General features: G+C 44.8%; 1 protein-coding gene and 1 non-coding gene across 4 annotated transcripts in view; one reads left to right on the forward strand and one right to left on the reverse strand.

The window, feature by feature from the left end:
- Window positions 1-25,823, reverse strand: part of Tmod2 (tropomodulin 2) — a 61,006-nt gene that overhangs the window by 8,739 nt on the left and 26,444 nt on the right. For all 3 annotated transcript variants that reach the window (XM_052714618.1, XM_052714631.1, XM_052714624.1), the window contains exons 4-9: window positions 23,162-23,284; window positions 18,644-18,730; window positions 14,718-14,848; window positions 12,162-12,269; window positions 4,977-5,120; window positions 2,964-3,108 (exon numbers count right to left, since the gene is read on the reverse strand). In XM_052714618.1, coding sequence (XP_052570578.1) covers window positions 2,964-3,108; window positions 4,977-5,120; window positions 12,162-12,269; window positions 14,718-14,848; window positions 18,644-18,730; window positions 23,162-23,284 — 738 coding nt within the window. The remainder of the gene's footprint in view (window positions 1-2,963; window positions 3,109-4,976; window positions 5,121-12,161; window positions 12,270-14,717; window positions 14,849-18,643; window positions 18,731-23,161; window positions 23,285-25,823) is intronic.
- Trnat-agu (transfer RNA threonine (anticodon AGU)) lies at window positions 8,754-8,826 on the forward strand. Its single transcript has one exon. It is a non-coding gene; the product is annotated as a tRNA-Thr (tRNA).

The following is a 25,823-nucleotide window of genomic DNA, read 5'->3' on the forward strand; positions in this document are numbered from 1 at the left end:
GTCGGTCCAGGAGAGACAGACCACAGAGCAGTGAACTGGGAAGTACTTTCATGGGGATTTACACACGGAGCATCATCTCCTCTGCAAAGTCCCCAGGTGAACACAGCCTCACCTGTCACCTCTGACGATGGCAGGGAGACCAGCCTTCTGTAAAGAGGCGCTCAGATTCTCCAAATCTCATCTTGATTAAAACCTCCTAAGTCCTAGATGTGGTGGAGTGCACCTGCAGTCATTGTATTCCAGAGGCTGAGGCAGGAAAATCAAGAATTGGAGGCCAATGCTGGGCGGTGGTGGCATACGCCTTTAATCCCAGCACTCGGGAGGCAGAGCTAGACTGATCTCTGTGAGTTCAAGGTCAGCCTGGCCTACAGAGTGAGATACAGGACAGGCTCAAAAACTACACAGAGAAACCCTGTCTCGAAAAACCAAAAAAAAAAAAAAAAAAAAAAAAAGAGTTGGAGGCCAACCTGGGCTACATAGTAAGTTCCAGGACAGCTTGGGCTATACAGTATGATTCTGTCTCAAAACAAACAAACAAACCAACCAACCTTAAATATTGGTCTTCAAAAAAAAAAAATGAGTGGTTTAGACAACAGGCAAAATCAGAGCTTGAGGTTCCTTTAAAGCAGTACTTGGGATCAAAGATACTGTTAAGATGGCCTGATTTGGGGGCTGGAGAGACAACTCGGTGGTTCTTTCGGATGACCTGGATTCAATTCCTAACACCCACGTAGCTGCTCACAACTGGCCATAACCCCAGTTCCAGGAGAATCGATGCTCTTTCTGACCTTCGAGGGTACCAGACACATGCATGGTACACAGACATACGTGCAAACTAACACATTCATACACAACAAATAAATACATCTTTAAAAAAAATTGCCTGATTCTATCCTTCTCTTCCCTCCTCTGACATGGTCTTACCATGCAGCCCAGGTTGGTCTTCAACCAGGATTTTCCTGCATTAGCCTCCTGAATGCTGGAATTACAGGTACACACCACCATACCTGACTGCATTCCTGCTTTCCACAACCCTTTTCTTCTCCTTTCACTTCCTGGGCTGCAGACTCTTTTGGTTGATAACAAGGGGCTTCTGGAAGCTTCCTGGGTTTGGCCAACTGGTCCCCTGTCTGAGGTCCCTCTAACCTGATACTTTCAATAGCCCAAGCTGTAGAGATGCTGCCGCCTGCAATAGCCGTTCCTGGGCATGGGATCTGTTGTCAATACTTCCAGAGTCTTGCTTTGCCTATTTTTCTGGGCTGCTCAGATACAGACCTAACATGCTTTCTGTTGGGGAATTTTTTTTTTTTTTTTTTTTTGGTTTTTCGAGACAGGGTTTCTCTGTGTAGCTTTGCGCCTTTCCTGGAACTCGCTTTTGGAGACCAGGCTGGCCTCGAACTCACAGAGATCCGCCTGGCTCTGCCTCCCGAGTGCTGGGATTAAAGGCGTGCGCCACCACCGCCCGGCTGGGAATATTATTTTAAGGTGTGTTACATACGTTTAACTCTGTGAAGCTGTGTTACTTTGCCTGTTTAAAACACTTGATGGTCTAATAAAGAGCTGAACTGCCAATAGTGAGGCAGGAGAAAGGATAGGTGGGGCTGGCAGGCAGAAAGAATTAATAGAAGGAGAAATCTGGGGGAGAGAAAGAGATCTAGCAGCCAGAGAAGGAAGAGGACTCCAGGGGCCAGCCACCCAGCTACACAGCAAGCCATGGAGTAAGAGTAAGATTCACAGAAGTAAGAAAAGGGAAAAGCCCAGATGCAAAAGGTAGATGGGATAATTTAAGGAAAGCTGGCAAGAAACAAGCCAAGCCAAGGCCAGGCATACATAAGTAAGAATAAGTCTGTGTGTGTGATTTATTTGGGAGCTGGGTGGTGGCCCCGCAAAAGAATAAAAAAAAAAAATAGCCGGGCGGTGGTGGCGCACGCCTTTAATGTCAGCACTCGGGAGGCAGAGGCAGGTGGATCTCTGTGAGTTCGAGGCCAGCCTGGGCTACAGAGGGAGTTCCAGGAAAGGCTCCAAAAGCTACACAGAGAAATTCTGTCTCAAAAAAACCAAAAAAAAAAAAAAAAAAAAGAATAAAAAAATAAACAAACAACAATATTTTCTTTCCTAGGCATCTTCTGGATGTCTCCATTCTTTTCCAAAGCCTTCTGCTGGGTCTTGGGCCTCACTCAGTACACCCGATGGGAAAGTCTGGCCCTATGTCTTGCCGGTGTCTTTCCTTCTCCCTTGTCCAAGGTCTGGTACACTGTTCCCAAACCTCAGACAAGGGACTCAAGCCTGCTGCTGGCTGACTGCCAAGTAGACTTGTCCAGTCTTAGATGTCCCTCTGTTATGCTGCTCTAGGTAGTTAAGATGTCCCCAGACCAAGCCTTCCCAATCTGCGCCATCTTTCTGCACTGTGACTGACCAGGATATGCCCCATCTCCTTCTAACAGAAGGAACAGTGTGGATCCTCAGCCAAGTGCAACAGCATGGGAAGGCAAAGAGAAAAGCTGAAAAGCTCTGCAAGAGTTTAACCTGTGTAGTAGAGCTCTGTTAGAGTACTTCACATGTAAAATACAGAAGTATTCGTGTCCCCACATTCAAGCCCGAGTATTAAAAAACAGCGCCATCAGAAGTCATACATAAGGAACCTGGGATCGCCATGCCCTGTGTCCAAACGGAGAGAGTGCCATCATCATGGAGGGAGGAGAGGAAGAGAAGGGAGAGGAGGGGAGCGTAGAAGAGGTAAAGACAAAGAAGTCGAGCAAGAGCTAAGCTACAGTAAACAGTTCTTCTAAAAGAATGTTTGTGTTGAAGTTTAAGCATCTTGAAGACCAGAGGATTGCCACGACCACCTAATAAGGTGCCCACTGAGCCCAGCAGCACGGTGTCTGAGATGCTGCCTCTGAACTGGAAGATGAATGTCCCAGAGCTCCTCTGACTGCCACCAGCACAGAGCACATCTGCCTTACCCAGGTCATTATTTTTTGTGATGGCAGCTGCCACTCTTGTCCGTGGCCCTTGCTTGGTAAACTGGTACCCGAACTTGAGGATCCTTGAGTTCTCCTCCAGCATCTGGGCTATCTCCATCTCCACTGCTGTCCCCAGCTGCTGCCTCTGGTTGTGGATGCACACCCATAGACACGGGATAAACAGGAAGGGAAAGGAAACAGTTACTTACAGGGGAAAACTCATGACTACTTCCACAAAAAGGTTCAAATTGAAAGGGAACAAGCCCCCTGAGAAGTTCCCTCCCATGCAGTCATTGGGTCTGGCTCTTCATCTAGAAACAAAATGCAGACAGCCCAATCTGCTGGTACTCAAAAATGAAAACCAACCAATCAACCAACAACCAACCAACCAACCAACCAACCAACCAACCAAAAGCAACCAAAAGCAACCAAAACAAGAAGTCAGGCTGGGGAGATGGCTCAGTGGGAAAAGGTGTTTCTGTGCAAGCATGAGGACCTGAATTTGGATCCCAGACCTACGTTATAAAGTCAGGTATGCTGTCAGGAACCTATAACTCCATAGCTGGGGGTGCAGAGATAGGTAAATCCCAGAGGTCACTGGTCAACCAGGCTAGCCAATCAGCGAGCTCCAGGTCGTGGACCCTGTTACAAAAACTAAGTCTATGGTGGGATGTGACAGGATGACCCTGACATCAACCTCTGGCCTTTACATGCACACACACACATTTTTACATACTCACATACATATGAACATACACATAAGCAAAAACAAACAAACAAACACAAAACAACAACAACAATAACAACAACAACAACAACAACAAAAATCCCAACAGCAAACAAGAAATCCTTTCTGAAGAAAAGATGAACAGGGTGTATGACTATAATCGCAGTCTCTGGGAGACTCAGGCATGAAGATTTTTAGTTCAAGGCTAGCCTGTGCTAACCCAAGGGATGGTCTCAAAAACAGATACACAACACAAAACAAAAAGAAAGAGAAGGTAATTCCTGAGTGAGTTTAAGCAAAACTAATATTTGTGCTTCCAAGTCACTCAGTGCTAACAGGATTAAAGCAGGGATGTTTCTTAAGGAGTGGGAAAGTCTGACAGTCATCAACCCAAATGCTGAATTTTTTATCCTGGAATCCATTTCCAAAAATAATTAAAGATCTAGGCTGGAGAGATGGCTCAGCGGTTGAGAGAGCCTGCTGTTCTTCCAGAAGACCTGTTTTTTAATCCCAGCACCGACACTGGGCAGCGCTCGACCTCCTATAACCCCAGAATCGAATGTCTCTGACCTCTGGCACACACACCATTAAAAATAATAAGTTAAAGATCATTGATCAATGGCCTCTAAACAAGAGCGAGCCTCGGTGTCTGGGCAGGGCCACCCCACTTTCTTTCAAGGCTGGGGCAGCATCCGGCTTTGATTCAGGTTACAGGGTAAGAGAATGAACAAAGCTGCTGGTAATACCCCTGCTGCCTGGCTAGCTTAGGGCAAGGGTAGTTGGCTCTTTATGGGTCTGCCGGCCTGCCGAGAAGTTCACTTAAGAACATGCTCTGGGGCTGGGGAGAACGCTTAGTCAGTAAAGTGCTTGTCACACAGCACGGGGATCTGAGTTCAGTCCCTGGGACCCATGTTCAAAAAGTTGGTGTGTGGGTATGTGTTTGTAATCCTAGCACTGGGGAGACAGAGATAAAGGGATCCCTGGGGCTCCCAGCCAGCATAGCCTGTCTCAAAAAAGGGTGGTCGTCATCTGAGGAAGGTAGCTGAGGTTGTCCCCTGGACTCTGTGTGAACACACACACATGCATGCCAGACACACACACACACACACACACACACACACATTGAATAGATGTTCCCTCCATGGCTCAGAAGCTGTGAAGATTTGTAGGGCAGCCAGAAGACCACATCGAGTCCACACAGAGCTTTGAGCTTTAGCCCACTCCCCGGGGGTCATCCCCCAACTGTCTAAGATGGAAGCTAGCTTTGCCCCGCCCTGCTTCTATACCTGGTTGTCAATCTTGATCTCTGTCAAGGTGTCATTCTCCCGCAGGGCTTCCACCAGGGCCAGGATTCCAGTTCCAGTGACAAAATTGGATTCTATGTTTAGACTTATCAAGGTCTTGTTGACTTTCAGCATGTCTGCAAAAGCCTTAGTATACAGAAACAGTCATTAGGTTTTCTAATGATGGGTTTCATGAACATCTCTCCCGAATAAAAACCATAGTTTTACAGCACTTAAAGAAAAACCTTTCATCTCCAAGTAAAATTAAAATTTAGAACTACAATTAAAAATGAAAATAGCAGCCGGGTGGTGGTGGTGCACACCTTTAATTCCAGCACTTGAGAGGCAGAGGTAGGCGGATCTCTCTGAGTTCGAGGCTAACCTGGGCTACAGAGTGAGTTCCAGGACAGCCATAGCTACACAGAGAAACCGTGTCTCAAACAAAAGAAAAGACAAATTAAAACATCTCAGTAGAGGCTGGAGAGCAGGCTTAGCGGTTACAAGCATTGGCTGCTCTTTTGAAGAACCTAGGTTGAATTCCCAGCACCCACATGGTGTGAGTGAGCGTATGTTTTCTCTTAGTTTTAACTGTTTATTTTTTTAAAGTCTTTTTTTTTTTTTAAAGATTTATTTATTTATTACGTATACAGCATGTTTGCCTGCAGGTCAGAAGAGGGCGCCAGATCTCATTACAGATGGTTGTAAGCCACCATGTGGTTGCTGGGAATTGAACTCAGGACCTCTGGAAGAGCAGTCAGTGCTCTTAATCTCTGAGCCATCTCTCTAGCCCCCTGTTTATTTTTTTATGTATGGGTGTTTTGCTTGCATGTAAGTCTGTGTACGATGTCTGTGCTTGACCCAGCAGAGACCAGAAGAGGGTGTTGTATCACCTGGAACTGGAGTTGCAGACAGTTGTGAGCACCATGTGGGTGCTGGGAACAAAGCCATTGGACAAATAGCCAGCTCCCTGGCCCCCACATACCGTGTGTGTGTGTGTGTGTGTGTGTGTGTGTGTGTGTGTGTGTGTGTGTGTGTAACTGAGGTTGGCCATAAAGTGCTTATCTTCCTGTTTCCACCTCTCAAGAGCTGAGACTACATACTCACTAAACACACACATTTTAATACTAGTTTAAAGTGTCTGAGTACAGTGAAATTCAAAAATACACATATAACTGGGGCTAGAGAGACGGTTCAGAGTGCTTGCCGCTCAATTATGAAAACAGGTGTCCAGATCCGAGCATTGAGGACTCCCAAACACCTGCAAGTCCAGCTCCAAGGGATCCAATGCCCTATTCTGGCCTCCATGGGTACGCCCACGTTCATGTGTGCATACACTTACGTAGACACATACATGCAGGTGCACATAGACACATGCATACATAGATAACATCTAAATAAGTTTATATATATATATATATATATATATATATATAAAACTTCAAGTATATTTGGGCCTGCTGTGGGATGGTCTGTATGTCAAATGTGTTGCTGATTGGTCAATGAATAAATCACTGTTTGGCAGTGGCCAGGCAGGAAGTATAGGCGGGACTAACAGAGAGGAAAATTGGAGAACAGGAAGCTGGGTGGGAGAGACACTGCCAGCCGCCATGATGACAAGCCGCATGTGAAGTACTGGTAAGCCACAAGCCACGTGGCAAGGTATAGATTAATAGAAATGGATTAATTTAAGCTGTAAGAACAGTTAGCAAGAAGCCTGCCATGGCCATACAGTTTGAAACCAATATAAGTCTCTGTGTTTACTTGATCGGGTTTGAGCGGCTTGGGACTGGTGGGTGGCAGAGATTTATCCTGACTGTGGGCCAGTGGTGGTGGTGCACACCTTTACTCTAGCAACAAATGGCGTCCAACGTGGTGGCAAGAGTTTCCACCTAAAAACTGAGAAAAAGGATTCTAAAACGGAGCTAAAAACAGCTCCTAGTTGTCTCGTTTAAGGTAGCGGCAGCCTGTGTGTTTGAGCTACTATGGCGGGTTCCTGGCGTGCATGCTCGACCTGCAGTATGGCGGGAATGAGGCCTCTGCAAGTGGCACATTAAGCTGTGTGGTGGATTTAGACTTTGCTAGTATAAAACAAAAAAAGAGGTTTCTACACGCTGCTTGGATATAAGCATAGAGACCCACGATAGCTCCCAGACCTGGTGGAAAAGCATACCGCTGCCATGTTGGGAAGCTGAGGTGGGCGGAGCCAGCAGCCACAGCTGCTGCAGCTTAAAGCAACAGATTCACAATAAGACAGATTCAGATGTAATAGTTTAAAATATATGTAGGCTTAAAAGAGACAAAAAAAGATGATATATACAGTATAGAAACAAATACATAATTTTAAAAAATAAAGTCTTTAAAGAGACAATAAAATTAATATAAAAAAATAAGCCACGTAAAGATGAATATTACACAGAGAATCTGGATTGTGTTGTCTTTGGGATTTTTAACTGCAGAAAAACATTTGATTGTAAAAGCTGTTGAGTTATGCCAAAATGTATATTTTAAAGGTACCTTGACTTCAAAATTTGGATATAAGGATATGTTACTTTGGAAAGGAGACTCTGCTTTTGTTTCCACAGAAAGCCAGAGGCTATGGATTTATTCCAGATTAAGATACATCAGGTTTGACCAGCCAAGACCACCTGAAAGGTCTCCGATGACACCATGGCCCAGATGATCCAACATCCAGAACCATTTCAAGGCAACTGGCTCAGATGATACAGCCTCATGGACTACTCCATGATCCTAAAATTTTCTTTGTTTCCCCAGAAGATACAGCACCCCCCTCCAGCAGGAAGTAGTAAGAGAAGCTATGCCCAAATTCCCAAATATACCAAGCTGACTTTGGAGATGTGTAAAGGTTAAAACCTTCCTTTTTAAGAAAAGAAAAGGGGAGGTGCTGTGGGATGGTCTGTATGTCAAATGTGTTGCTGATTGGTCAATGAATAAATCACTGATTGGCAGTGGCCAGGCAGGAAGTATAGGCGGGACTAACAGAGAGGAAAATTGGAGAACAGGAAGCTGGGTGGGAGAGACACTGCCAGCCGCCATGATGACAAGCTGCATGTGAAGTACTGATAAGCCACAAGCCACGTGGCAAGGTATAGATTAATAGAAATGGATTAATTTAAGCTGTAAGCACAGTTAGCAAGAAGCCTGCCATGGCCATACAGTTTGAAACCAATATAAGTCTCTGTGTTTACTTGATCGGGTTTGAGCGGCTTGGGACTGGCGGGTGGCAGAGATTTATCCTGACTGTGGGCCAGTCAGGAAAACTCTAGCAACATGGGCCCTACCCAGATGAACAGGGACTGAGTCAGGATCTCTAAGGCTGTGGCCTGGCCTTCTGCTCCTCAGGTGAATAAACAGTTGATTGGCAGCCACTTTAAGTCATAGAAGCAATAACTAGAAGAATGAAAAACAAATTGCTAATAGTGATTGCTTCTAGGGAGTAGACCAAGGCAGTTCTAAACTATTTTAATTACCTTGTTGTCAGTCAGGACAGGAAGAAGGAAGAGAAGAAATTCCGCATGAAGTGGAATTTCTCAACCTTGACGTGGCTAAGATCTGGGCTGGGAGAGTTCTTTGCTATGGGTGTCCTGTGTGCTAGGCTGGTTAGCAGCCTTCTGGCTTCTGAGACCTAACACATGCCAGTAGTCCTGTCCTCACGACAACAACCCCAAACATCTCCTGCCACCACTGCCAGTGTGGCCTGGGAGCAACACAGCTCTTGAGCTGAGAATAACTAGGATATAATTAAAATCCTGTGTGCCGGGGTTGGGGATTTAGCTCAGTGGTAGAGCACTTGCCTAGTAAGCACAAGGCCCTGGGTTCGATCCTCAGCTCCAAATAAATAAATAAATAAATAAAAATAAATAAAATAAAATAAAAATAAAATCCTGTGTGCTGACAGTTATTTGAATGGAAAGCCCAGGGATATGAGATGGGATGGCACACTATACAATTCAAGGTACATTTATCCAATTCTCTCTCTCTCTCTCTCTCTCTTTCTCTCTCTGTTTTGATTTTGATTTATCAAGACAGGGTTTCCCTGTGCAGCCCTGTCTGTCCTGGAACTCACTCTGTAGACCTGGCTGGCCTTGAACTCAATGATCTGCCTGCCTCTCCCCACAAGTGATGGGATTAGAGGCATGCATCACCATACCCAGCTTAATACTTGATTTTAAAATTAAACGTACACATTCTAATCAGAGCATGAGAGGGGAGTTTGGCAAGCCTTTCCTTACGAGACACACCAAGCTCTGGCATTAACTTCCAGTTCCAGAATAATGAAATGTCAGAGCAATTAGTTCTTTACAAGAACTTGCAGGACCTCCTGGCTGCCAGCCACGATCATGTTGCTTTATCTTAAACTTGAGAAAACACTTTTTCTCCAACTGAACAAAATGGAGCACACACAGCCAAACATAACTCGGAGTTATGACACCCAGGTTCACTTCAGTTCAGCAACTATCTGAGCATCTACTTCATGTACTGGGATAATAATGTCAGGGAAACATGGATATGATTTCTTAAATGTTATATAAATAATTAGAGTAGAAATACATGTCTCAGAAAAAGATTTGTTTCTGTACTCTGTGGGATTATACAAAAATACCATTTCCTGGGGCTAGAAAGATGGCTCAGCAGTTCGGAGCACATGCTGTTCTTGGTGAGGACCCAAGTTCAGTTCCCAGCACTCACGTCAGGCTGCTTATAATCACCTGTAACTCAGCTCCAAGAGTCCAGGTACCCTCTTCTAGACTTCAAGGATACCTGATCTCACACAAGCACACATATATACGAATGCACAGTTTAATTAAAATTAAAATAAATCTTTTAAATCTAACAGAAACCAGAGTACAAAGCTTCCCTGCTGACCAAATGGTAGCCACAAGAAATATAGCTGCTGTGGATATCGCTCTGTATAAATAAAATGCTGATTGGCTAGTAGCCAGGCAGGAAGTATAGGCGGGAGAAGCAGAGAGGAGAATTCTGGGAAGTGGAAGGCTGAGGCAGAGAGATGCTGCCAGCTGCCGCCATGAGTACCAACATGTAAGATACTGGTAAGCCACGAGCCATGTGGCAACTTATAGATTAATAGAAATGGTTTAAGATATAAGAACAGTTAGTGCCGGGCGGTGGTGGTGCACGCCTTTAATCCCAGCACTCGGGAGGCAGAGCCAGGTGGATCTCTGTGAGTTCGAGGCCAGCCTGGGCTACCAAGTGGGTTCCAGGAAAGGCACAAAGCTACACAGAGAAACCCTGTCTCGAAAAAACCAAAAAAAAAAAAAAAAAAAAAAAAAAAAAAGAACAGTTAGCAAGAAGCCTGCCATGGCCATACAGTTTATAAGTAATATAAGTCTCTGTGTGTTTACTTGGTTGGGTCTGAGTGGCTGCAGGACTGGCGGGTGAGAGAGATTTGTCCTGACTGTGGGCCAGGCAGGACCAGAAAAGCTCTAGCTACATATAGCTACTAAGCCTTTGAAAAATAGCCAGTTTGAACTGATGTGCTATAAATGTTTTACACTGTGGATTTCAAAGATGAAATATGAATAAAAGAACATGGAATATCTCATTATAGTTCCAAATTATATCTACACTCCTACACATATCTATATATACTTATATTTTTAACATTTATTTTTATTTTATACATATGGGTGTTTTGCCTGAAAGCATGTCTGTGCACCATGCGCATGAGGTACCCAAGGATGCCAGAAGAGGAGGACACCTGGAGTTACAAGTGCTTCTGAGTTGTCTGGAGTAGGTGCTCTGAATCAACGCAGGTCCTCTGGAAAAGCCACAAGCACTCGTAACGGCTGAGCCATCTCTCCAGCCTAAGATGTGTTGCTCTACATCTCCAATCATCATGCCAGGGCAACTTTGTTTTTTTCTAGTTTGACTTGAGAGTGGAGTGATGGATGTTGTAGACTCTCAGGCTGATTCCCAGAATCCCTATCAACCACAGATTTTAGCCGATGTACCACAGAAGGGCTCTGTGTGTAAATGTGGCAGAGTGGCACCAGGAAGACCTGGTGGTGACTCTTGGCTCTGTCACTCCTTGCGACACCTGGGATCATCTACCCTCTCTCTTTTTTTTTTTTTTTTTTTTTTTTTCGAGACAGGGTTTTTCTGTGTAGCTTTGCGCCTTTCCTGGGACTCACTTGGTAGTCCAGGCTGGCCTCGAACTCACAGAGATCCGCCTGGCTCTGCCTCCCGAGTGCTGGGATTAAAGACGTGCGCCACCACCGCCCGGCTCTACCCTCTCTTTTGTTACAGTGAGAACTAACGACAGCACACACTTAGAGCTCTGCAGCCATGTCCGGGTGAGGCAGTACACACGCAAACCTGAGTGACCTGTGCTGCAGTCACTGAGTCCACAGGAAAGCGGCTTGGACTAGGGAATGTAAACAAGAAGAATAGCAGAGGTGGTTCCGGCAGGAACAGCATTTACTGAGCTAAGCAGCTTTCCTGTTTGGCTGAATTACTGAAAATACATAAAAGGACTAGGAGCTTTGCTATTTTCCTTCCCATATTCTAATTAACTGGATGTCAAACAATGTATTTTGGTTGTTTAAAGTCTGCATGGAAAATTAATGCACATAAAGATTAAGATAAAATATACTCTGACTTTTTTTTATATGTGCCAAGTTCAAGTAGGCTTTGGGGGTCATAATATCCATTGACCATTACAGAAAGTCACTGTAGAAGCAGATGTTTCAGAACGCCCTTTCTCAACACAGAACAAACTCTAAATATTTATTTAGCTAAATGCCAAACGCTTGTCTTGTTTCTCTTTTGGAATGTGCAGCACAGACAAGAATCCAGTCAATTCGACATGCTTGCAGTGTATACAGGCGCCAAGAACTGTAAGTTCGTTAGATTAAGTTGACCAGATCTAAGACTTTCAATTGATAGAATAAATTAAAAAGATTCTCTAAGAGCCAGGAATAGTGATTTCATGCCTAAAATCTCAGCACTAGGCAAGCTGAGGCAGGAGGATTCCTGGGAATTCAAGGCCAGTCCAAGATATATAGTGAGTTCAAACCCAGGTCACATAGCAGACCCTGTCTCAAGACAACTAAGAGCAAAGTTAGCTAATTTTAAACAATAAGAAAAAAACTAAAAATAGAGTCTCCAGGGAATTAAATGACTTCATATTGTGTTTCAAGTCTTACTTACAAGGGCCACAGGGTCATTGCTGCGGGTTGCAGCCAGGCTGAACTTCTTCACATGGGTGTTGGTCTCCAGGGCCTTTGCAAATTCCTTCAGGGTTGGAATTGGAATGTTCTAGAGCACAGAAGACAGGGCTAGTTATACACCACTCAAAAAACACTCACCCTCAACTTGAAAATACTTTTTTTCATTTTTGATTGGACCCAGAGTCTCACATGTGACAAGCCCCCATCCCCACTTTTAACTATCACCTATATTTAGGCGGCTGATTACATAGCCTCTCTACAAGTTTTATTGGTCAGGTGTGATACCTAAGCTATTCTGAGTGAATAGTGCCTCCTAGTGCTCGTTAAAGGAATGTAACCCAAAAGATTTTTCTTCTTCTCATTATAGATCATATTCTAGGACAGGTTAACAACTGTATATATATATACCCTTAGATATACTTTTATTTTTGGCCTGAAAATTCCTGTTACCTTTCCTCTAATTATTATCTACTAACATCTGAAGACCCTGCTGAAATACTTCCTCTTTTGTTTTATGAGTTCTCCTACTTCAAACTTTCCCTTTCTTACAGTTCCATAACATTTTGAGGTTAACCACATCATGCTGCCAACACTTGGTTAGTGTTTTTCTCCTACTACAACTTTCCTAAGTAAAGACTGGATGGATCTTAACTGGGTCTCCTGGAACCCAGGTTAGCTTCGGTCTGGCCTCGATTTCCCTACATGGCTAATGCTCCTTTGAACTCATGGTGATTCCCTTGCCTCTACCTCTACAAGGTGGGGTCTTTACAAAGTGAGGTCTCTTGCCTACAGCCACATGGGCGTGCCATGTTGGAAGTAGATCCTTTAGATACAAGGTGTGAGCAAGCACATTTGTTTGCAATCCTTTCTTTTTTTTAGATTTATTCATTGTATTTTATGAGTGTTTTGCATGCATGGATGGATGTGTTCCTGCACTCTTTTTTACAGATCACACACTACAGTACTGATCACTGTGGAGGTAAGCAGCAGGCAGCAAAAGGCAGCAATGGACAGGCGCCTGACTGCCTTATGGACAAGTGAGTAATCTCTTCAAGTCTCCCTAAAGATGAAATAAGATAATGAATTTTAAGTAGCCAAGGATATAACACAGTGAACACTCCATAAAAACAATATTACTGGAGCTGGAGAGACGGTTCAGTGGTGAAGAGCACTTGCTGTTCTTGCAGAGGACCTGAGTTCAGTTCCCAGCATCCATGTTGGGTGGCTCACAACTGCCTGTAATTCCAGCTCCAGGGGCTGCAATGCTCCCTTCCGACCTCTACAGGCAACTTCACTCAAGGGCACACACCCACACACAGACACTTATACACAGAGTTAAAAATAAATCTTTGGAACAATACTAAGTGCTAGGGATCAGTCCAATGAGAAGGAACAAAACAGCCAGGCTGATGGCACATGTCTGTGATATCTTTAGGGAGGTAGAGGCAGGAGGATGGAGGATTTATTGTAAGTTCAAAGAGTTTAAAGCCAGTCTTGGCAACACAGTGAAACCTCGTCTCAAATGAGGCCAGCAACTAATGAACCAGCCAGCCAACTGAGGAGAATGAATAAGGCAGGTCTCAGGCAACTCATATTTGTTCATGTTCTCTCTCCCCTTCCCTTCCTTCAACAGCAGCATGATGTCCAACATGGTCCATGAAGGAAGCTGTGGGAGGAGATTCCTGAGACTTTATGAGAAAACTCCAAGTAAAGAAGACAAGAGTCTTATCATCTCTGTTCCTCCATAACATGGGTTCTTCTTGGAATGTGCTTTCTTGCCCCTCCCAGGTGGAGGGCACAGGAGTGACTTTACTTCAGATTATTCATTACAACTGGCTATTGTTATTTGTTTATATGCCTCTATAGAAAAAAAAAAAAAGGGCATGTGTTTGCCACATGTGGCTTGTCCTTGTGATGGTACACTTTACTCAGGTGACTCTTCTTAACCCTCAGAGTACAAACTGTCTAATGCTCTGAATAAAGTTGGCTATTGCTTGAGACTTCAGTCAGGCTCATTTTTAGGCCCCGCCCTCCCAGGTTCACATTGCCATCTAGAGTGGCAACAGCAATGACTTATCACCAAAAAGAGTAAGGTAGAAATGACAATGACAGTCTGTGACTTCAGACACCAGGGCATGGAAAATACTGTTACGCTGTTCTTGCATTTGAAACTGTGTGAAGAGGCTGGGGACACAGCTAAGTGGCAGAGTGCTGTAGCACGCACACACACACACACACACACACACACACACACACACACGGCCTTAGGTTTGACTCCTTGCACTGAAAAATAAAAAAAAGCTGAAGGTCTGATTCAGCAGCAGGCACAATGTTGTTCCTTTGGCCCAGGTACTGTGAGTCTTTTCAGTGAGTTCTAGAAATTCTTCTTCCTGTCGACCCATTTCTTCTGATTGGTTATTCTGTCTGAAGTCAGTGACTTGGAAGAACTGCAAGCCAGTGTAAGAGCAGGCAGCTGACGCTCTCTAACCAGTTCTGTGATGCCAGGATAAGCCACGGGGGAAGGGCAGTGACATACCTTGATGTTGTTGAGGTTGACCTCTTGCAGGCTGGGGTCATTGGCCTTCATCTGCTGCAGACTTGCTTCCACATTTGTGGGGTTCGGGGGCTCCTCAAATACTGGTTTGGCTTTTTCACCCTTGACAACGTCTACAACATAAGTTTTAATTAGTGCAAGAGGTCTTCTATAAAACTGGAGATGATCATTAGATGCTAAAAAAGCCTTTGACAAAATCCAATACCCCTTCATGATAAAGGTCTTAGAGAGATCAGGAATACAAGGAACATTCCTAAACATAATAAAGGCAATTTATAGCAAGCCAACAGCCAACATCAAATTAAACAGAGAGAAACTCAAAGCGATACCACTAAAATCAGGAACAAGACAAAGCTGTCCACTCTCCCCATTCAATATATTACTATATTATAGTACTAGAAGTTCTAGCTAGAGCAATAAGACAACAAAAGGAGATCAAAGGGATACAAATTGGAATGGAAGAAGTCAAACTTTCACTATTTGCAGATGATATGATAGTATACATAAGTGACCCCAAAAATTCTACCAGGGAACTCCTACAGCTGATAAACTCCTTCAGTAAAGTGGCAGGATACAAGATCAACTCAAAAAAAATCAGTAGCCCTCCTATACACAAATGATAAAAGGGCTGAGAAAGAAGTCAGAGAAACATCACCCTTTACAATAGCCACAAATAATATAAAATACCTTGGGATAACACTAACTAAACAAGTGAAGGACCTTTTTGATAAGAACTTTAAAATCTCTAAAGAAAGAAATTGAAGAAGATATCAGAAAATGGAAGGATCTCCCATGCTCATGGATAGGTAGGATTAATATAGTAAAAATGGCAATCTTACCAAAAGCAATCTACAGATTCAACGCAATCCCCATCAAAATCCCAACACAATACTTCACAGACTTGGAAAGAAAAATATTCAACTTCATATGGAAAAACAAAAGACCCAGGATAGCTAAAAGAATCCTATATGATAAAGCAACCTCTGGAGGCATCACCATCCCTGACCTCAAGCTCTACTATAGAGCTATAGTAATAAAAACAGCTTGGTACTGGTATAAAAACCGACATACGGACCAATGGAATCGAATTGAAGACCCTGACATTAATCCATGCACATATGAACACCTGATTTTTGACAAAGAAGCCAAAACTATACAATGGAAAAAAGAAAGTATCTTCAACAAATGGTGCTGGCATAACTGGATGTCAATATGTAAAAGATTACAAATAGATCCATATCTGTCACCATACACAAAACTCAAGTCCAAGTGGATCAAAGACCTCAACATAAATCCAGTTACACTAAACTTAATAGAAGAGAAAGTAGGAAGTACTTTTGAATGCATTGGCACCGAAGATCACTTCCTAAATATAACACCAACAGCACAGACCCTGAGCACAACAATTAATAAATGAGACCTCTTGAAACTGAGAAGCTTTTGCAGGGCGAAAGACACGGTCAATAAGACAAAAAGACAGCCAACAGAATGGGAAAAGATCTTCACCAACCCCACATCTGACAGAGGATTGATCTCCACAGTATATAAAGCACTCAAGAAACTAGACATCAAAATACTAAACAATCCAATTAAAAATGGGCTAAAGAGCTAAACAGAGAATTCACAAAAAAGAATTGCAAATGGCTGAAAGACATTTAAAGAAATACTCAACATCCTTAATCATCAGAGAAATGCAAATCAAAACGACTCTGAGATATTACCTTACACCTGTCAGAATGGCTATGATCAAAAACACTAATGACAGTCAATGTTGGAGAGGATGCAGAGCAAAGGGAACACTACTCCACTGTTGGTGGGAATGCAAGCTTGTACAACCACTGTGGAAATCAGTATGGCGGTTTCTCAGAAAATTAGGAATCGAACTACCTCAAGACCCAGCCATACCACTCTTGGGCATATACCCAAGGAATAATGATTCATACCACAAAGATACATGCTCAACTATGTTCATAGCAGCACTATTTGTAATAGCCAGAACCTGAAAACAACCTAGATGCCTTTCAACTGAAGAATGGATTAAGAAAATGTGGTATATATACACAATGGAGTACTACTCAGCAGAGAAAAACAACGAAAGCATGAAATTTGCAGGCAAATGGATGGAACTAGAAAAAAATCATCCTGAGTGAGGTAACCCGAACCCAGAAAGACAAACATGGTATGTACTCACTCATAAGTGGATTCTAGATATAAAATAAAGAACAATCAGACTACAACGCACAGAACCATGGAGGCTATATATATAGCATGGGACGACTGTGGCTTATAATAAATTTTGGTTTTACTCAAAAAAAAAAAAAAACAAACTGGAGATGATTTCCCCAGAACGCATGGTTCTTTCATGTGTAGTCTGACACTCCAATGTCAACCACAGTAAGTTGATGCTCACTGAGCAGGCAGGGCAGTGGTGTGTCTCTGGGTTAGTGTTCAAGGAAGATGCTTTTCAGCCCCCATGAGGCAACTCAGTGGCTAACACTGCATGAAGTGAAACTACAGAAGGCCCTGGAGCAAACTCCACCCCCCAAGACATCCACTGGCAGCTACTACTGCACCATGTGGACTTTCTCCACACTATCTTCACCGGACCGTAGGCTCTGAGATGCAAAAATGGGCACCATAATGAGTCTCTTCATTTCCCAAGTCCTTTCTAGAATTTTTGTGTGATGCTGAGACTTGAACCCAGGACCTGCTCAAAGCACATGTTCTACTGCTGAGCTAGCCTCTGTCCCTAGCTCCCAAATATTAATACCCCTCTAGCTTCTTGACCACTGCCCTCCTCCAATTTCCATTTTGCAGCTTTAGCTTTGAGAAAGGTATGGAAAGACCAAGGGATGGAAAGGAAGAATGAAAACCATCTTAAAAGCAATTATTGGGGGCTGGAGACATGGCTCAGCAGGTAAGAGCACTTACTACTCTTACAGAGGACTGGGGTTCAGTTCCAATCACCCTCAAGGTAGCTCACAACATCAGTCCAGTTTCAGGGACCTGAAACCCTCTTCTGGTTTCCTTGGGCAACGGATATACATGTAGTGTACACACACACACACACACACACACACACACACACACACACACACACACACACCAAAACACTTATAAAAATAAATGATAAATAAATAAATAAACAAAAGAAATTACTTGAGCCAGATATAGTCAGTAATTACAAACCTGTAATACCAGAATTTGGGAAACTGAGGCAGGAGTATCATGAGTTTGAGGCCAGCCTGCACAGTGAATTTCAGGCCTGTCTCAAAATAAACAAACAGAAACCAAACAATACACACTAATTTATCAGAAAATATTTGGAATGCATGTAACATACAAAGGACTAATATTTTAATGTACAGAGAGCTCCCCGACCCCCACCCCAAGACAGGGTTTCTCTGTATAGCCCTGACTATCTTGGAAATCCATCTGTAGACCAGGCTGGCCTCGAACTCAGAGATCTGCCTGCCTTGGCCTCCCTAGTGCAGGGATTAAAGGCCAGGGTATCCTTCATGCTTTCTGGGGGAAGTAGGTATTTAGAGTCCAGTGACCAGCATCCATTATCAAGACTAAAAGACACTGGAATTCAAAGGGAACACAGCCAAGCTTCCCTCGTTGATTAAAATACCCTTTGGAACCTGAAATTATTTGCATCCTGAGCTGACTCTTCGAACTTATCAGGATCCTCCCCACCCCACACCCCCTTGCACTGGACTACCTGCCACGAAATGTGTGTTCCGTGGTTCTAGCCACACTGCCAGGCAGAGTGCCCACCATCAGCTTCTCCCCCGGGTTTGATTGCTCAGAGCCCAGTGATTGCTTCTAGAAGCAATGGGTCTCTCCTCTAGGCACAGACAGAGACTCTGAAGTTTCCCACACCCCCAGATTCCTGAGGGACTCACTCCTGATAGGCCCCTTGTGACCTTTGCCATTGGTCGTTTCTTCATCAAACTTCGGATTGTTGAGCAAATTGTGGACTCCAAGGACAGCTGCAAACACAGGGAACAAAAACAGGCACGAAGTTTAGAAACACATTAGGATGGCCACGTGTCAATCTGCACCTTGGCGAACGGTTCGTTATTCAGCATGGAGTCTCCAGGTTCCCTTTCCTGGCACAGCGTGTGCTGTGTGTGCAGCATTCAATAAACTTGCTGCTAAAACCCCCCAAGACCATCAGTAAACTCTACATGCCTCTGTGCGTGTTTAAACGGGCAGGATCCTTCAGGAGCTGAGAAACAATGATGCAGCCACATCTTCCAACCTCAGACACACTGCTCAGTCCCTGTGCCCGTCAGTCTTAACTGTCAATTTGACACCATCTAAAGTCACCGGGAAAGAGTCTTAATGGGGGATTATCTAGATTAACTGGCTGGCAGTCATGTCTTTGGGGGGGTTGTCTGGATTACTGTTGGTGCAGAAAGACCCAGCCCACTGTGTGCACCACAACTTCTCGGGCTAGGCCCGGAACTGTGCCAGAGTGAAGAAAGCTAGCTGCAGAGGCAGCAGCATCTATGTGTTTGTTTCTCTCTGCTCTTGGCTGTGGATGTGACGCAACTCGGGCCTTACTTTCCCGTTTTGACTTCCCCTCAATGATGGACTGTAACCTGGAAATGTAAGCAGAATAAATCCTTTCTGCCCCTGAATTGCTTTTGATCAGGGTGTTTTATCATAACGAAAGAAATGAAACCAGAATATTCTCCTAGTTAAGTAGACCCAATGAAACCAGAATATTCTCCTAGTTAAGTAGACCCAATGAAACCAGAATATTCTCCTAGTTAAGTAGACCCAATGTTCAGCTGTTTGGTGTGTGTGTGTGTGTGTATGTGTGTTATTTTGTTTTCAGGGTCTCTTATTCCCCTGGATAGCCTGGAACTCACATGTGGGCTAGGCTGACCTCAAACTCAGTGTGATCCTCCTGCCTCTGTTCCCAAATGCTGTGATTACCCGTAGATGCCACCAGACCCACCTCCATTTAGTTTCCTTATCCGTAAAATAAAAAAGGTGGGATTCAATCTAAGGATTTTGTTTTGTTTAAAGTCTTACTATGTAACCCAGGCTAGCCTGGAGCTCATCACATAGACCAGGCTGGCCTTATACTGGCAGTAATCCTCCTGCTTCTGCCTCCTGAGTATTGAGATTAACACATACTGTACCAACAAGCCTGACTGAGTCTAAGGATTTTAAAGATCTGCTGTGATGTAGATTATTATGGGTTCTTTTTCCTCCCTCAGAGGCAAAAGCAGAAAGGTTATGGTCTTCTTTCGGTAGAAAAAGGGAGCTGTCCTTCCTTTGCCTTTAGGAAAGAAGAGGAGGGCTTTCCGGAACAAACCGTCAGCTGAGCAGAACAAGGTCTCAGTCCCTGACGGTAGATCGGAACTGGCACCAGGAGGCAGGCATTCAGGGAGCCACACTATGCCATGCAGGGAGGTGCTGGGCAGGTTGAAACAGATTTCCCTTCTAGTGAAATTGCTGGGGAGAGGCACGGGCCGCTGAGATTCTTGACTGGATCTACTATAAGCTACACTTTAGAAGGGAGGCAGCCAGCAAGGTACAAGGAAGGGCCAGGGGTTAAGCCAGTAAGAACAGGAGTAAGAGGAAGGTGTGTGACGGCCCACATCTGCACTTGAGAAGCCCAAGGATTCTGGGAGTCGGCGTGGGGCTATAGAGAGAGATTCAAGGCCAGCCTGGACAGCCTACACTACATGGTCCATACCCCGATTTGAAAAAACAAGGGCTGGGGCTACAGCTCGGTGGTGGAGCACCTGTCCGGCATGCCCAAGGCCCTGGGTTCAATCCTTCGCACTGCAAACAGAGTAACAACAACCACGATGATCATGGAGTTCAGGGAGCGGGGCCTGGAGCACACAGAGTTTGAACTCTGACTGCCACACCCTAACTGTGTGATCTGGGAAGCCACTGAAGGCCCACGGAGTCTGCCTCCTCATTAACCCCAACCGACTGTTAACTTGATTAATGGCTAGGTTAGTAAGGCACACTCAGGGTTTTCTGTGGGCACGCTTCCCGAGGGGGTTCACCAAGGGGAGAAGCCTGGCTCTGAATGTACCTGGCACCACCCCATGAGGGGAAAAAAGGCGAACTGCTTGCTGCCTTCCACACCAGCACAGGCAACGTTTCTACCCTCCTTCTCTCTCCCCGAGTGGCTGTGAGTCCTTCCACCCACAGGTTATTTTCAGTCTTCTAGAAAAATCCACTGGAGAGAAGACGCCGCGAGAAGGCTTTCCACTGAGTTCTAGGGAGCGTCTGAGCAGGGAGGGCACTGAGTGAGGGGAAACAAAGCAGTTTCTAGCTGCATTACCTCCCTGGATTTATTACCTGGATACCAGGCTCAGGCATCTTCAGAATGATTGCTTTTTCCCCCCCTCCTTTCTCAGGTGTTTTCTGGGAATCAAGTCTCACCCTCCATTCTTTTTTTGGGCAATTCCAGTAAAGCCTGTGAGGCAACCCTTGGGAAAAGCAGTAACTATGCAGGGATCTTTCCACAGTAACCACAGGGCCAAGATGCCCAGTCACTGCAAAACACCTTCCTCACCAGGTGACTGGGATGCTACAGAGACCTCTGACAGACATACGGACATGTGAACCTGATGTCACCTACTGCTATCCTCAGAGATGGATGGAAATGTGAGGAGATGGCAGCCGTATTGAATAAGGCAGAGGAGGCATCCCCCCGAGGAAAGAGCTTTCTACATCTATCTTCTAGTGGAATAAGAACCAGCCTTCTGGGGCTGGGAAGCAGCTAAACCGATGAACAACTTCACTTGAAAGCACAAGGACTTGGGTTAGAACTCCAGAACTTACGTAAGAAACAGGTGCGTATCGGGTGTGGTGGTGTGCACGTGTGCTCTCAATGCTGTGGAAGTAGAGCCAGGCCTTGGGCTCAACAAGTCAAGGCTCCTGCCACCCTAAAGTGCAAGCTGGCTGGCCTGAGTGTGATCCTCAGAACCCACAGGCAGGCGAACGAGGGACCCAGCTTCATGAAGTTGTCCCGTGAACTTCATGGACATACTGAGACTAGCCATGACTCCTGATCCTCCTGCCTCCACTTCCTGGGTGTTGGGAATAAGAATACACACCACCACACCTAGCTCGGTTAGATTTTTTTTTTTAAGTCAGAGACTCACTATGTAGCCCGTGCTACTCTAGCAAAACTATGTTGCTCACCCATCCACATCACACATCACATACTGTTTTTTTTTTTTTTTTTCATTTTAGAAAGGACTTAGTTTGGGGGAAAGACTTGTTTTTCATTTCTTTTGTAACATTTGAGCTTTTTATAGCGACACGGTTGTTTGAATGCTAACAGCCACCATTGACTCATATGTTTGAATACTTGGTCCTGAGTTGGTGGAACTGTTTGGGAAGGGTTAGGAGGTGTGGCCTTGTCAGAAAAGGTGTGTCACGGGGTAGGCTCTGAGGTTTCAAAAGACTCATTGCCAGTGTGCTGTCTCTCTGCCTCCTGCTTTCGGATCAAGATGTGAGCTCTCAGCTGTTCCTGCTGCCATGTCTTTGCTTCACCACCACAGACTCTAACCTTCTGAAACCAAAAGCTCAATTAAAACACTTTCTTTTATAAGTTGCCTTGGTCATGGTGTTTTGTCACAGCAACAGAAAAGTAACTAATACAATCTACATGGAAAAATCAATTAAAATAACAATCCTCATGTTTGGGTTTGCTCAGGGAACTAGAAGGCTAGCTGACCTGCTGGCACAAATCAGCTTGTAACAGCAATTATGAGGGAGACCAAGAACTCCACAGAAATGTGACCATGAGGCCAGCTGGTGATGGCGCACGTCTTTAATTCCAGCACTCAGGAGTTAGAAGCCAGCCTGGTCTACAGAGAGAGAGAGAGTTCTAGAACAGCCAGGGCTACACAGAGCAACTCTTTCAAAAAACAGAAACTAAAACAACCAAACAGAAAGAAACATGACTATGAAATGTGACGTCTATAAGTGCATTTTCATGTGGAAGCTCCTGGGAGAGCATATGGGGATATTATTTCATTCATTTTACATTTTGTTTTCTTTTGAGATAGGATCTTAATTCTGTAGCTCAGGCTGGGCTCAAACTCACAATAATCCTCCTGTCTCAGTCTTTAGAGTGCTAGTGCTACCATTTCAGGCATGGGTCACCATCCCTAGTGTGCAATTTTATTTCTATAACTTCTCAACACTATTTCAAATCTGTTCTCCTCCATTTATTACAGGAGTTTTGTAGGATGGGCATCATCTGAACATGAGAATGGGTTAAAACATTGCTCAGCCACAGGATCTAGTCTTGATAAAACAGGGCTGCTGCTACCCCCGGCAGCACAGTACTCACCAGCTACCAGAAGCTCCGAGGTTTGCACCAGGGGAGTGAGTGCACACCTGGAGGTCACCAGACAGCCCCAAGAACTAACCTGCAAGATCATAGAGGTCAGAGTCTGAGGCGCTGGCCAAGGCTTCCTCCAGTTCTGGGTCCAGAGTCACTTTCTCTTCTTTAGGAGCTTCTACTGGCTTTTCTTTGGGGATGAACACTCTCCCTTTAAATTAGAAGAAAAACAAAGACAACCTTGTGCTGTGGAACAATCTTTTTGCACACTATGAATATGTATTATTCTCATTGTTAGTAATAAAGCTGATTGGCTGGTAGCTGGGCAGGAAGTATGGGCGGGACAACCAAACTAAGTAAGGGAGAAGAAGGGTGGAGTCAGGAGTCACCAGCCAGACGCAGAGAAAGCCAGACGAGAATGCTGTACTGAGAAAATGTACCAAGCCACGTGGCTAAACACAGATAAGAGGTATGGGTTAATTTAAGTGTAAGAGCTAGTTAGTAATCTGCCTGAGCTACCAGCCTGTTGGCAGCAGACGCTGAACAGGCCTTGTGCATAGCCTGTTTGCTTGCCCTAAGGTGCCCTAAGGTGCCCTTTTGTCCTTCCTCTTTTCCTGTGGTAAGTCACAGGATGTTTACGATATAGCTATTGCTGGAACACTCTTTCGAGAATCAGCTCTCTGCTGATTCGCTTGCAGTTTTCCTGTTTGGCTGGGATGGGAACCTGAGGACCATACCCTGACCCCATGGACAGTAGGAAGTAGCAGGGTATATAAGGCTGATATAAAGGAGCTCTTTTTGGATGATGAATCACGGTGTGTCCTGAGTGCTGCTTAACCTCGTCAGTTCTCGGTCTCCGGCCATGCGGGGTCGCAGCAAGTGGAGGGTTCCATCGAGACCTGGAAAGAGGGGTAAGCGAACGAGGCTCACCCTAAAAGGAGGGGTGGAGGATTGAAACATTGGTACGTACCATGGGTAATTCTACTGCAAAAGCTCAGCTGGCCACTGAGGTAAGGGAATTGTTAAGTAAGCAAGGAACAGGAATGAAGTCTAGTCCCGCACTCACATTTGTGGACACTACAGCTGAAGCTAGCCCGTGGTTTCTGACAGGAGGAGGGTTGAATATCCCTGATTGGGAACAGGCGAAACGTGATCTACAGAAGGTATTGCAGGATACGGGACCAGAGGAGTTTCCTATTGCAGCCTCTTCTCTTTGGAGGCTGGTAAAGGATGCGTTACTAACTGACAAGGTGAAAGTGAAGGAACAGTTAGCAGAATGTGAGCAGGCTTTCGCCACTGCCCAGGAAGCTGAAACTAATGAATCTTTAAGAGGGGAAAAAGAGGAAGAGAAGGCTATGAAATCCCGCAAGAAACTTGCAGTTCAGGAGGATGAGAGTGACCTTGAGTCTATATATGAGTTGTTGGATGAGGAGGAGCAGTTAGAGAAACAGATCGAAGAATTACAATGGCGGCTGCAGAAAACGAAAGTAAAACATAAAGAGCCTTCGGCTCCGACCTGCTGTCGTCCGCCTCCTTGTAATCCATACTGGTTGGATAGGGACAATCAAGGTGATGAGGAGGAAGGGAAACGGAGGGGAGTTATCTGGCAGGATACTGCGCAGGCTTATCCCGTTTCCGAAACTGTTAATGCTGCCGGACAAGCCGTCAGGAATCATGTACCTTCGACATTTAAAGAAATGAAACAATTAAAAGAAGCAGTGAGCAGTTACAGTCTGCAGGCTCCATTCACTGTGACACTTTTTGAGTCCTTTTCAGCTAGTTATTTAACACCTAGCGATTGGCAGCAATTATGCCGTGCTGCCCTGTCTGGAGGAGATTATCTCTTGTGGAAAAGTGAGAATCACGAAAGATGCTTAGAGCTGGCACGCATTAATGTGCAGGCCGGTCAACCCCAGAGGAATTATGGCATGCTGGCAGGCGCAGGGCAATATGCTGATATTCAACAGCAAATATTATATGACCCTGGCACTTATGCTCAAATAGCTAATGCAGCGGTCCGAGCCTGGAAATCTCTGGCAAACCTTGCTGCGGGGAGAACAAATTTCAAAGGTCTTGCAAGGTCCTTCAGAACCCTATGCAGATTTTGTGTCACGGCTTTTGCAATTGGCAGGAAAGATCTTTGGAGATTCTGATCAGGCTATGCCAGTAGTTAAACAGTTGGCATATGAGAATGCAAATAAGTATTGCAAAGAAGCATTAAGAGGGAGCAAAGGCAAGAGTTTGAATGACATGCTTCGTGTCTGCAAAGACATAGATGGTAATTATATTACTGGACAAGTTTTAGCTGCTGCCATAAGACATGGCTTGCAAGGCATGAATGGCCGAGGTGCTTGACCTAAAAGATGTTTCCAGTGCGGGCAAGAAGGCCATTTAAAACGCGATTGCCCACAAAACAATCCAAACCAGTCACCTGGAATATGTCCCAAATGTAAAAAGGGTCGGCACTGGAGTAGTAAATGTAGATCTAAGTTTGCCGCACAGGGTAACCCACTACCTTCGGGAAACAGGGGATGGGGCCTGCTCCGGGCCCGAAAGCCAGAGTATACGGAGCTATGCAGACCCAAACAGTAATCCCAGGCAGTGGTTGCCTCCATTTCATTCCACAAAACAACCCCTTTTAATTGACCAACTCAGTCAAGGAACACCAGGAAGTGCAGGACTGGACCTCAGTTCCTCCACTAGAGCAATCTTAACCCCTCAAATGGGACCTCAAGCACTACCCACTGGAG

Source organism: Peromyscus californicus, unplaced genomic scaffold (genome assembly GCF_007827085.1).
Source record: "Peromyscus californicus insignis strain IS unplaced genomic scaffold, ASM782708v3 Scaffold_11__1_contigs__length_118956290, whole genome shotgun sequence".
Taxonomy (NCBI): domain Eukaryota; kingdom Metazoa; phylum Chordata; class Mammalia; order Rodentia; family Cricetidae; genus Peromyscus; species Peromyscus californicus.